The sequence below is a fragment of the Hippocampus bargibanti genome, linkage group LG01 (genome assembly GCF_051943395.1).
Source record: "Hippocampus bargibanti isolate YZ-2025 linkage group LG01, ASM5194339v1, whole genome shotgun sequence".
Lineage (NCBI taxonomy): Eukaryota > Metazoa > Chordata > Actinopteri > Syngnathiformes > Syngnathidae > Hippocampus > Hippocampus bargibanti.
In genome coordinates this window covers 2,627,886-2,639,977 of record NC_142734.1, presented here as the reverse complement: position 1 = coordinate 2,639,977, position 12,092 = coordinate 2,627,886, and the positions used below count along the sequence as shown (strand labels likewise).

At 40.7% G+C, this 12,092-nt stretch overlaps 1 protein-coding gene across 12 annotated transcripts in view; it reads left to right on the top strand.

Moving 5' to 3' along the window:
• Positions 1 to 12,092, top strand: part of LOC148902738 (rap1 GTPase-activating protein 1-like) — a 51,367-nt gene that overhangs the window by 32,485 nt on the left and 6,790 nt on the right. For 9 of the 12 annotated variants that reach the window (XM_088989956.1, XM_088990018.1, XM_088989965.1 and 6 more), the window contains 9 exons: positions 96 to 179; positions 999 to 1,099; positions 3,029 to 3,158; positions 5,476 to 5,631; positions 6,505 to 6,576; positions 6,644 to 6,730; positions 6,805 to 6,948; positions 7,793 to 7,927; positions 10,789 to 10,866. In XM_088989956.1, coding sequence (XP_088846082.1) covers positions 96 to 179; positions 999 to 1,099; positions 3,029 to 3,158; positions 5,476 to 5,631; positions 6,505 to 6,576; positions 6,644 to 6,730; positions 6,805 to 6,948; positions 7,793 to 7,927; positions 10,789 to 10,866 — 987 coding nt within the window. The remainder of the gene's footprint in view (positions 1 to 95; positions 180 to 998; positions 1,100 to 3,028; positions 3,159 to 5,475; positions 5,632 to 6,504; positions 6,577 to 6,643; positions 6,731 to 6,804; positions 6,949 to 7,792; positions 7,928 to 10,788; positions 10,867 to 12,092) is intronic. The other 3 variants (XM_088989991.1, XM_088989982.1, XM_088990001.1) reach the window with 3 other exon arrangements.

Sequence of the window (12,092 nt, the reverse complement as noted above, 5' to 3'; positions counted from 1 at the left end):
GCATGTTTTTGTTCAATATATGTAGCAGTAAATGTCAAATCAAATCAAAATCCATATTTAGTGTATCTCGCTGTTTTTTTTTTTTTTTTTTACAGGCCTCACGACTTATTGTGACCTTTGATGAGCACGTCATTAGCAACAACTTCAAGTTTGGGGTCATTTATCAAAAGTTCGGCCAGGTAAAAGGTTAAGCTTAGATATAAATGTACTTACTCAATCCCATCCATGGTCATGAACGGATACATTTGTAACCTGGCTAATGAGCTCTTCCTGTGAAGGAGTTTCAAGTCATAAATTGCTTCGATTGATAATAAAGGAGTTTCCCAAGTCCTAAATTCTGTCCAAGGCCAGATCTCCTAGATCAGGGGTGTCAAAGTCATTTTTTGCCCCGGGCCACATTGTAGTTATGGTTTCCTCTCGAGGGCCGTTATGAACCCATTAGAATGTTTAAATCCCTTCAAATATTACATATAGAGCACACAGCAAATTAATGAATAACTCGTTTTCAAATCTGAAGTCAAGAATAATGACTTTTATTGTGGTTGACATCCAAAAATATGAAATTTTGGCTCAGATTTTAGCAATCATCATGGAATTTAACAAGTTTGATTTGCTTTCGCGGGCCAAAAATAATGATGTGGCGGGCCGGATTTGACCCGCGGGCCTTGACTTTGACACCTGTGTCCTAGATGAAGATGACAGTTTAACTTCAGAATCAGAATCAGAAAACCTTTATTCGTCCCACAACGGGGGAAATTTACTGTGTCTGTTGACCTCAGATTGACCCCAAGTTGTCTGTGCTTCAATTGTGTATTCGAGTCACACATGTTGACTAAGATAATAACTTTTAAATATGATAACTTCTTATTCTGTCTAATCTCTATCAAAAATACAACATGGTCTTCACCGTGTGATGTTTATTAGAAAAAGTATGAAGAAGCTAACTAGGGGGTCTACTTTTAAACTCTCTGAATATGCTTTCCTGTTTTTGGACGCAGACATCAGAGGAGGAGTTATTTGGGAATAGCCAAGAGAGTCCTGCCTTTGTGGAGTTCCTGACGTTCCTTGGAGAGAAAATTGAGCTTCATAACTTCAAAGGGTAATCATGACTTAGTTGTTGCTTGAGCTTGAAGTCGATGAATTGCCAATCACGTGTTTGGCATTCTGAACATGGACACAAATTCTTATTTTTTGGCAACTGCAACGAGCAAGTCATTCTGCAATTGTGTTTCGTGTATTGACGGCAATGAAATCATTGAGTAGTTGACACCAATCCAAACATCCTCACACATTATTGTACGGTTTTTATGTAGTACCCGTAACCCGTCCTTCTGGCTTGCGTTTTTTGTCTAGAGTAGCCAGACTATAGACCTTGGTTTTATTGAACTTTGAACTCATTCGCTGCCATTCGCCAAATTTACTCGGGAATTGAAAAGTGTGACATGGAGCGCCATTCACGAATTTGTTCGGGTTTTGGTTTTTCTTCTGGGGGTGCCGATAAAGCGCTGGTCAGACCTCTGGCAATGTTTTTCCCCTTCCACCAGGGGGCAGTATTTGTCTTTTGCTTGTAACCGGTCACTCCATTCCATCAAGCCATCAACAACCATCACAAAGGGAAATAAAATGACTTTATTATACAGTACAGTTTATTTCTTTAATTATAATACCACATCACATTTATTATACATAAAATAAGGTGTATTTTGTGTAGTTTTAATGTTTAAAAAATTAGAAAGTAAAAATTATGTTTTATGGGGACCTGGGAACGGATTATTCTTATTTTAATGGTCCTATGGAAAATTAATTTTTGGGATACATACGTTTCGCCTTACACACTCTGTCTGGGAACCAATTAAGTTCGTAAGCCAAGGTATCACTGTAAATCAATGTTTTTTTGTATTTTGTAGAACCACCCCCATTTCAAGCTCAGATAACTTCAGACCCATATAATTTTGGAATTAACTCTTTTTTTTCGGATGAAAAAAGAAAGTCTATATTTTCTAACATTCTATCAAATGTTTGAGTAGTACTAAAACTCAATAATCTGTGGATCCTGAAATTTGAGTGAAAATGACAAAAACCCTGGCACTGGATTGGACACATTTTTGCACATCGTCTGGCATTGAATGAGTTAAGTTCAACAATTTTGCGTTTAATCTTTAAAAACTGTTTGTTGTTGACCATTTATTTGCATACATTTTCTCAAGGAATACGCAATGATTGACATTGCATCATTTTTTTGGGAATATTTTTCCCCTATTTTTAAGTCCAGCGTTCATGTTCAAGGTACAAACTGTTACAGTGGTATACAGTAAACAAATGTAGCGTTTTCATGTTGATCATTGTGGTACAGTGAGACCTCAACTTACGAATTTATTTGGTTCCCAGACAGAGTGTGTAAGGCGAAAAGTGTGTATCTCAAAAAAAAAATTCCCATAGGAAACCATTAAAATGGGAATAATCCGTTCCCGGGTTTTCATAAAATATAGTTTTTAACTAAATAAGCCTTAAAACTACACACAACATACCTTATTCTATGTATAATAAATGTTCTATTGTATTGTAATGAAAGAAATACACTGCATTGTGGGGTTTTTTCGGTCCCATCATAGTAAAATTATCAGCAAAAAGCTCCAAGTAGGCGATCGACGTGTGCATTCAATGAGAGGGGGTGTGCAAAGTAGCGCCGGCTGGAGCGCTGTTCGGTCGTGTGCTTCCGCCGAAGATCACTCCGCCAGCCGTGGTGGGTGTGTATTATGAAAATAGTGCTTATTATAAGGTTTAATTTTCATAAATTAGAGGTTCTTAAGATGAAAAGTTTGTAAGATAAGGTGTTTGTAAGTTGAGGTCTCACTGTATTTTTTATTTATACGGTACTCGGTATAAAACTGCTTGTGTCGATGGTGAACAAATCACGGAATTTATGTGTGTGCATGCATGTGTGTGTGTGTGTGTGTGTGTGTGTGTGTGTGTGTGTGTGTGTGTGTGTGTGTGTGTGTGTGTGTGTGTGTGTGTGTGTGTGTGTTAGATTCCGCGGTGGCTTGGACGTGACTCATGGCCAGACTGGCACAGAATCTATCTACAGCAACTATGGCAATAGAGAGGTCATGTTCCACGTCTCCACAAAGCTGCCTTACACCGAGGGCGATACGCAGCAGGTACTGTAATAGAACACCGACACCTACTTGTCGTTTCCCTTTGCGGTCGTTTTTGATCGAGTCGGCTGGGTAGAGTTTGTCTTCAAAGAAATAACACATGGCCATTTGATAGAAAATCTAAACATGGCCAGCCTTACGTCTGTGTAAGCTCTCAGTCGTACAGGTGTGGTCCATCTCCTCACCCCACCGTGGCGATTTAGTGAAGGGTTTTGCTGTTTTATGGGGTGAGGTTTAATTTGGATCGTTATTACAACAGACTGCTTAGGCCACATAGGCTGTGTTACGCTGATGGGGTGATACCAGGGCAAATGGGGCAATCAGGTCAGTCGTCGACCCCATTAGGCAGGACAATAGAGGTAATCAGTCAGGAAGTAATCAGTGTAGCCTCGGGGAATAGTCCTCTGCTCCCCCCAACCTGAGTGCAGGGACCTATCATACCTCTGGACAGTAGGGGTATATATATAGGGCCAAAGCTACCAGCAAAAATTTTAGTTTGCTGACGAAGCCTCTTGGATAAGAAGCGAAACGTCCGGCGAAACGTCCGACACCTTCTAAGAAGTACAGATGACGGCTGAAGAAACCTTTTCATCGATGGACAGCCTTACTCTTTTATTGCAATTTAAATTTAGGGGCTTCTACTTTCAATCACAATTGACTTTTTTACCTACACAAAATGGTTTCAGATGAAGCAATATTTTGACTGAGATAGAAACTAGTGATTAAAAATTCACGGTTATGCTCAATGTAGTTGTTCTGAGTGTGTACATATTTAAAGGACAACCGACGTCACTTTTTTGTTTCTTAACTGACATCAGAAAAACGTTTTATAGCATCTAAAATACCCAAAACACGCAGTATGATATTTTTATTCAAATGCAAAACAACAATAAAAATGACTTAAAGTGTCCAGAATCTGCAAAAAATTGAGCTGCGAATTGGGCATTTTCAGAAAGTCCCGCCCCCAGTTTGTACCGTCACGCCAAGACGTTTTGCATTGCTGGAGAATCAAAACAATGGCTTCAGATTCGGAGAATATGCTTTCTTGTTACACATCCAGTATGATTGAAATAGTTCTGAAGAGGAAAGCATACATGTTTGCAATTGATTAAAGAATTTATTACTGCCATTTTGAGGCAACATTGGGGGGAAATCTCTCACCCAAAAAAAGAGGCACATAATGGTGACCTCCTATGGTTTCCACAGGCTGATAAATTCCTTATATGGAGCTTGGTCGCCCTCTTCTGGCTCTTTTTGGTGCAACATGACGTTTTCAGAGCAAACAAGCACAGCAAAATGCATTGACGTGATGGAAGGACTGCTACAATGTGTCCTTTTTTTTCGGTCAGGGGCGTTCCTTCAGTGACGTCACGTACGGACTCGTCACCAACTCAGAAACAAGACTTGCTGAATATTCAGCGCGAGTCTTAAAATGTAAAATATAGCGATATGCGGTGGAATCTTTGTAAAATACGCTCAGTAGAAGTCATTTGAAGCCATTTTACAAATTATGGACACAACTTGTCCGGAGACGTCGCTTGTCCTTTAAATGTCGATAGCTTTTCTTTGGAAATAGTAGGCTTTTATTCTGTCTTGTCGCCTGCTGCTGAAAAGAGGCCAGAATTGGAATTACTGTATGGATACATTCTGTTTTATGCCAAGAACATGCACACACACACATGGATTTTTCTATTAAAATCTTTTAATCTGTGACAGAGCTCAAAAATCAGGCCTTTACCGGCTTTGGTTGCGCTGTGTGTGGTCCGCTCCGATAATCTCAACACAGAGCAGCACACACACATTAAGAAGATTATTATTTATTGGTTGAAAAAAAAAACATGTAACAACTTTAATAAGACCTCGACACAATTTGAATTGCCATTTTTTTGGGACACATCTAGACTTAACTCATTCACTGCCATCCCCGAATTTGTTCTGGTTTTTCTTGCGGCTGGGTTCCGATCAAGCGCTGGTCAGACCTCTGGCAATGAATATCCCTCCCACGCATTTGCCTTTTGTACAACCGCCTCCATTTTAAGCTCAGATAACTACAGACCCAGATAACGGAGGAATTAAATTTTAATGAAGAGAGTCTAAGGTTTCTAACGCTGCATTGAAAGCACTGTAAGTACTTTGATATATCATCGTATTCAATAGAAAACATTCTTTAAAAACAACAGATTGACATCGTATTAACCTGGCGTCGGCCATTTTGAATGCTTTTCAATTTACCACCGTTTGACTTACGACCGGTTGTAACTCGGATGTTACTTGTATATGAAATGGGTAACCCACTTGCGGTGCGTCTTTCGCATCCTAGTTGCAGAGAAAGAGGCACATTGGCAACGATATTGTGGCGATTATATTCCAAGAAGAAAATACTCCATTTGTGCCAGATATGATCGCCTCCAACTTCCTCCATGGCTACATTGTGGTCCAAGCGGTCAACCCATGTTCGGACAATGTTCTCTACAAGGTAAATAAACTTCATTGTCTCTTGGATTGTGCGTAAATTCATGTTCACCTTCATCTTGTTTAAAGGACAACCGACGTCACTTTTTTTGTTTCTTGACTGACATCAGAAAAACGTTTTATAGCATCTAAAATAGCCAAAACACACAGTATGATATTTTTAGTCAAATGCAAAACACCAATAAAAATGACTTAAAGTGTCCAAAATCTGCAAAAAATTGAGCACCGAATTGGGCATTTTCAGAAAGTCCCGCCCCCAGTTCGTGACGTCACGCCAAGACGTCTTGCATTGCTGGAGAATCCAAACAATGGCTTCAGATTCGGAGAATATGCTTTCTTGTTACACATCCAGTAATGAATATGATTCAAATAGTTCTGAAGAGGAAAGCATACATGTTTGTAATCGATTAAAGAATTTATTCCGTGCCATTATGAGGCAACATTGGGGAGGGAAATCAATCACCAGAAAAGAGGCACAAAATGGCGACCTCCTGTGACCACCTCCGTTTCCACAGGCTGATAAATTCCTTATATGGAGCTTGGACGCCCTCTTCTGGCGGCTTTTGGGTGCAACACGGTTTTCAGACCAAATGGAAGGACTGCTACAATGTGTCTTTTTTTCGGTTAGGGGCGTTCCTTTAGTGACGTCACATACTAAAAAACAAGACTTCCTGAATATTCAGAGCGAGTTTTAAAACGTAAAATATAGCTATCTGCGGTGGAATCTTATTAAAATGCGCTCAGTAGAAGTCATTTGAAGCCATTTTACAAATTATGGACACAACTTGTCCTGAGACGTCGGTTGTCCTTTAAATTCATATTTTACAAGACGGTGATTGTGGGGAAATGGTCTAATGTTTTATATAAAAATTCACAGGTGTCTGTGACAGCACGAGACGATGTACCATTCTTCGGTCCCGCCCTTCCCAATCCTGCTGTCTTCAAAAAAGTAAGAAAGTGAAAACGTCACTTCCCACTTTTGCTGGTGTTTTTGATCAACCTTTTTTTCCCGACAGGGCATTGATTTCCACGAATTCCTTTTCACGAAACTCATCAATGCTGAATACGCCTGCTATAAAGCTGAAAAATTTGCAAAGTTGGAAGTGAGTCTGACTTCCTGCGTATTTTATTTTCAAGTCAAAATGACAAGGATGTACTTCACTAATATTTGTGTTAGGAACGAACCAGGTCAGCCTTGTTGGAAACGCTTTACGAGGAGCTCCACGTGAACAGCCAGGCCATGATGGGCGTCGGGGGAGATGACGACAAGCTGGAGAACGGCGGCGGTGGTGGCAGTGGCGGCTTTTTTGAGTCCTTCAAGGTAACCGGCGAGGTTGCAGCGGAGGCTTTTAACAAAAAAAAAAAAAAATACTTCCCTTTCAAATGATGCTGGTCCCATCAAAATACATGTGATATCTCAGCTTACGAACGCTTTAGCTCACGAACTTTAAATTCGCGAGCATATAGTTCTGGCTAACGAACTAGTTTTCGGCGGACAAACCAAACCACACGGCGCCATGGTGGCTGGCGGACTAGTTTTAGGCGGATGAACACCAAACCACACGTTCGAACAGCGCCACAGTGGCTGGCGGATGTGGTTTGTTATTTTTGGCTGTTATGGGACCGAAAAAGACCCCAGCACAGGCTTGTGTTAAGCCGAAGAAGGCACGAAAGAAAATTACGGTGCAGAAGAAGGAGATCATCGAAAAACACGAACGAGGTGTGCGTTTTTGTGACTTAGCGTCCCAGTACCATTATGCTAAGTCGACCATTGCTACCATGCTTTAAGAACAAGGAAGCTATTGAAGGACAACTGACAAGTTGTGTCCATAATTTGTAAAATGGCTTCAAATGACTTCTACTGAGCGTATTATTCCACCGCATATAGCTATATTTTAAGACTCGCGCTGAATATTCCGGAAGTCTTGTTTTTGAGTTGGTGACGAGTCCTCACCCTACGTTCATTCCGGTTCATTTTGATTACAATCTCGATCAAAATAATGATGCTTCTTATTTTGGTCGTAACCGTGCAGCCCTCCATCAGGCTTTCTGCCTGTATTGTATCCATGTTGAGGGTCAGCCCCGAGGTTCCCATCATCTGGCAGCGATGCCAAGCGGTCTTCAGCATCGTCAATGCATGTCCTCCTCCTCGTCTCTCTCCTTAGCGGGTGATACGCAGCAGGAGCCAATCAATGGACGCCATGGGTCTTACTTTCAAGAAGCCGCACGCCATGCCCGCTAGCCTCAGCGGAAGCTTTAACCACAGCACACCCGCAGAGAGCCCCAAATTCCCAGGGATAGTAAGTACAGCCCTGCTCCTCCTGGTCTTTTGAGGAGCTGCGACCTCAGGCCCTCTTTCCTCCCCTTGAACTACTACGAGAGCTCGTTCGTGCCTTCCCTTCCTCTCACTTGCCTGCTGCGCTAACGTCTCACAATGAAGCACGGCACACTCGCTTGACTGAAGCCGCGTGGGGCTCGCCTCTCACTTGAAAAGGCTTTCACGTTTTGTTTGCTAGCATAAACGCGTGCCACTCTTCCTACAGCAATGACAGACAGCAGCAAGAGGGGATGCTGTGCATCTCCTTCAAGGCGCACCAAAGTGTTCTTTTACCCTCTGTAGAAATTCCAGACTATGCAAGTGGTAAATAAAATCCGTGATGTAAAAATACCCTCTGAAAAATACAAAATGTATTTTTCTAAAGCATTTATGGAACTTTAATCCCTTGGCCCTGCAATGTAAATGATAGTATTAGAAGGGATTGGTCTTTGGTACATTGAATTAGTGTCACTTAATAATGTCATACAGTGATACCTTGGCTTACGAACGTAATTGGTTCGCAGACAGAGTGTGTAAGGTGAAAAGTGTGTATCGCAAAAAATAATTTCCCATAGGAAACCATTAAAATGAGAATAATCTGTTCCCAGGTCCCCATATAACATAATTTTCTACTAAATAAGCCTTAAAACGACACAAAATATACATTATTTATGTATAATAAATGTGCTATGGTATTATAATTAAAAAAATAAACTGTACTGTATAATAAAGTTATTTTATTTAGCTTTGTGATGGCCGTTGATGGCTTGATGGAATGGAGTGGCCGTTTTCATCAGCATTAAACACTTGATGAGGAACGTAGCCTTCTTCTTTCACCATCTTGAGGAACGATCCCTTGTAGGTGCTTTCTCTGCGATAATTTTATCTAGTTCCTCATCAATTGTGTTCTGTTTAGCTGGGTTGAGAGCTTTTCACGGGCTCGTTCGCGAACGACACATCACTCATTGTGGCAGCTCCGTGTGTATCCTCAAAAATAGTTTGTGTGCCAAGGTAAAATTTTCGGAAATGTAACGTTCGTAAACGGAAAAGTTTGTAAGCCAAGGGGTTCGTAAACCGAGGTATCACTGTACTATGATTGGCTAGTGACATGCCATTCATGTCACTAGCCAATCATAGTTTGAGAAATCTTTCACGTTTCCAGCGGCTTCGAGCAGGCTTTGGGTAGCCACCTTGAATTCCGATTGGTTAAAGCAACTGAATCATCGACATTGATTTTCATGCTCAAGGGTCCGCAGAAGTGATTGTGAAGGCATCCAGGTAGATTTCTGACTCTGGTAACAAATGATGGCTGAAATGTGATTGGTTAAATGCTTCAATACGAAAATACACATCTGGTAGCAATGCAACAGGGGAAAAGCAATGAAAGGAGGCTGAAAGACAATTTTGAATTATTTAAGAAGAATTCATGGACAAAATATAATTCACATTAGTCTGTGATTCTGATATTTTTAGGCCAGCAGAGAAGGGCTTGCAGGCTCTGATATCCACTACATTGTCACCGTCCTAGAATAAAAGCCCATGTCTTTTATCCATCCAAATTATATGACTGTACACTAATAATCATGTCCTTTCATTGGTTGAAATGAATGTTCAGTTTCACTACTGATCAGCCCCTAAAAATACATTCTGATGCATCACTCTGTTTCACTTTTAACTGCTTAACTGCCAATAACAGCGGTCCTGTCCTCAAATGACTTAAAGGACAACCAACGTCACTTTTTTGTTTCTTAACTCACATCAGAAAAACGTTTAATAGCATCTAAAATACCCAAAACATGCAGTAATATATTTTTGTCAAATGCAAAACACCAATAAAAATGACTTAAAGTGTCCAAAATATGCAAAAAAAATGAACCCGGAAGTGGCCAATTTTAGAAGGTCCCGCCCCCTTTTTCGTGAAGTCACCCCAAGACGTCTTGCCTTGCTGGAGAATCAAAGCAATGGCTTCAGATTCAGAATATGCTTTCTTGTTACTCGTCCAATTATGAATATGATTCAAATAGTTCTGAAGAAGAAAGCATACATGTTTGCAATCGATTAAAGAATTTATTCTATGCCATTTTGAGGCAACATTGATTTATTCTATGCCATTTTGGGGTATCTAGGGCCGGGAAATGTATCACAAAAAGAGGCAGAAAATGGCGGACAAAGCTCCTGTAAGGAATTAATCAGCCGGTTTCCACAGGCTGATTAATTCCTTACATGGAGCTTTGTCGCCCTCTTCTGCCTCTTGTTTGGTGCTACATGAAGTTTTCAGACCAGCCAAATGCATTGACGTGATGGAAGGACTGCTACAATGTGTCCTTTTTTCGGTCAGGAGCGTTCCTTTAGTGACGTCATGTACGGACTCGTCAGCAACTCAAAAACAAGACTTCCGGAATATTCAGCGTGAGTCTTAAAACGTACAATATAGATATATGCGGTGGAATCTTTGTAAAATACGCTCAGTAGAAGTCATTTGAAGCCATTTTACAAATTATGGACACAACTTATCCGGAGACGTCGGTTGTCCTTTAAAACGCTGGTTTGGTGTGAAATGTGTATTTTTTTTTCTACTCTACTGCACTCCAGTATGTTATTTTTGCATCTTCTTCAGCTCACAGGCTCGCTTCTCCAGCTCACATTTTCTTCCTCTCATCCAGACTCTTGTGTCAAGCCACGCAGAACCGAACTGCCGCACTTTGCATTTTGTTTTTGAAAGCACATGACTTGCATGGAATCTCACGTATTTTCTCATTTTGACCCTCGTTGTCGACTGTCACCATCTTGTCTCCATCCCCTCCTTCTCTCTGCCTCTCTCCATCCCTCTCTCTCCTGGCTCAGTCATTGCTTGTCCCAGGCAAAAGTCCCAGTAAATATGGACGTCGAGGAAGTGCCATAGGAATAGGATCAGTAGAAGAGGTTCATGTTTAATTCTCACTTGTTTTTCAAGCAACTCTTAACTCTGTTTGTTGTGTGTCTGTTCGGCACTTTGGCACCATTGGCCAAGTCCTTGGCATTCTCAAATTCTGTGTAACTCATTCACTGCCATTCACAAATTTATCCGGGAATTGAAAATATGATGTAGAGCGCCTTTCCCTAATTTGTTCAGGTTTTGGTTTTTCATGCTTGGGTGCCGATAAATCGCTGGCCATGACCTCTGGCATTTTTTTTCTTTTCCACAAGGGGGTAGCAGTTCCCCTTTTACCATTTTATTGCTTTCTTCCAGCTTCAGCTATTGTTCAAGCGTTATATAAACCAATATGTATATATTGCATTGTATTTTGGACAGCTGTCCTCATTTCAAGTTCACATAACTGCAGACTCATATCATTGAGGAATTAACATTCTTTTCTGATGAAAGAAGAGAGTCTTACGCTGCATGGAATGTTGATGTTGTCCTAAAACTCAATATTCTGTGGGTCCTGGAATTCAACTGACAATGACAAAAACCCTTTGCACGTCTGGCAGTGAATGAGTTAAAACACGTCTCCAAAATTTCATGGATTTGTGATATTTGTAGCTCCTAGTATGCCTTTTTGTTAAAGGAACAATTTTGTTTCTTTCCGCAGGTATATGCTACTAACTTAACTTCCAAATTTGAAATGCTAATTCAGTAGGGCATTGAGATATCAGTTCAATTTATATGACAATGCTCATAACTTGTATCTCAAATCATCTTTCCCCATTGAAATGCATGGCAATACAATTAATCTGTTCAAGTCTCCCAAAAAAAACAATTTAAAAAATTGACTTTTTAACATGGCAGGCAGATTGAACACTCCAAATTGTCCTTAGTTTGTGAGTGTGAGAATGACTGTTGTTTGTCTCTCTGTGCCCTGCGATTGGCTGGCAACCAATTCAGGGTGTCCCCCGCCTAGTGCCCAAAGACGGCTGGGATAGGCTCCAGCACCGCCCGCCATCCTAATGAGGATGAAGCGGTCCAGAAAATGGATGGATGGACTTTTTAACAGGACAGATAGCACTTTAACACTGTGGTTTATAAACACTAATCGTAATTGCATCTTTGAATAGAATGTAAAGAAGGAAATAAAGAAGGTTTTTCTCACCTTTTACTTTCAATTCAATGGACATTGGGTTGGTCCTACTGGTATGCGTGCCTGGTGGTGGTTCCAGCTGGTGGAATA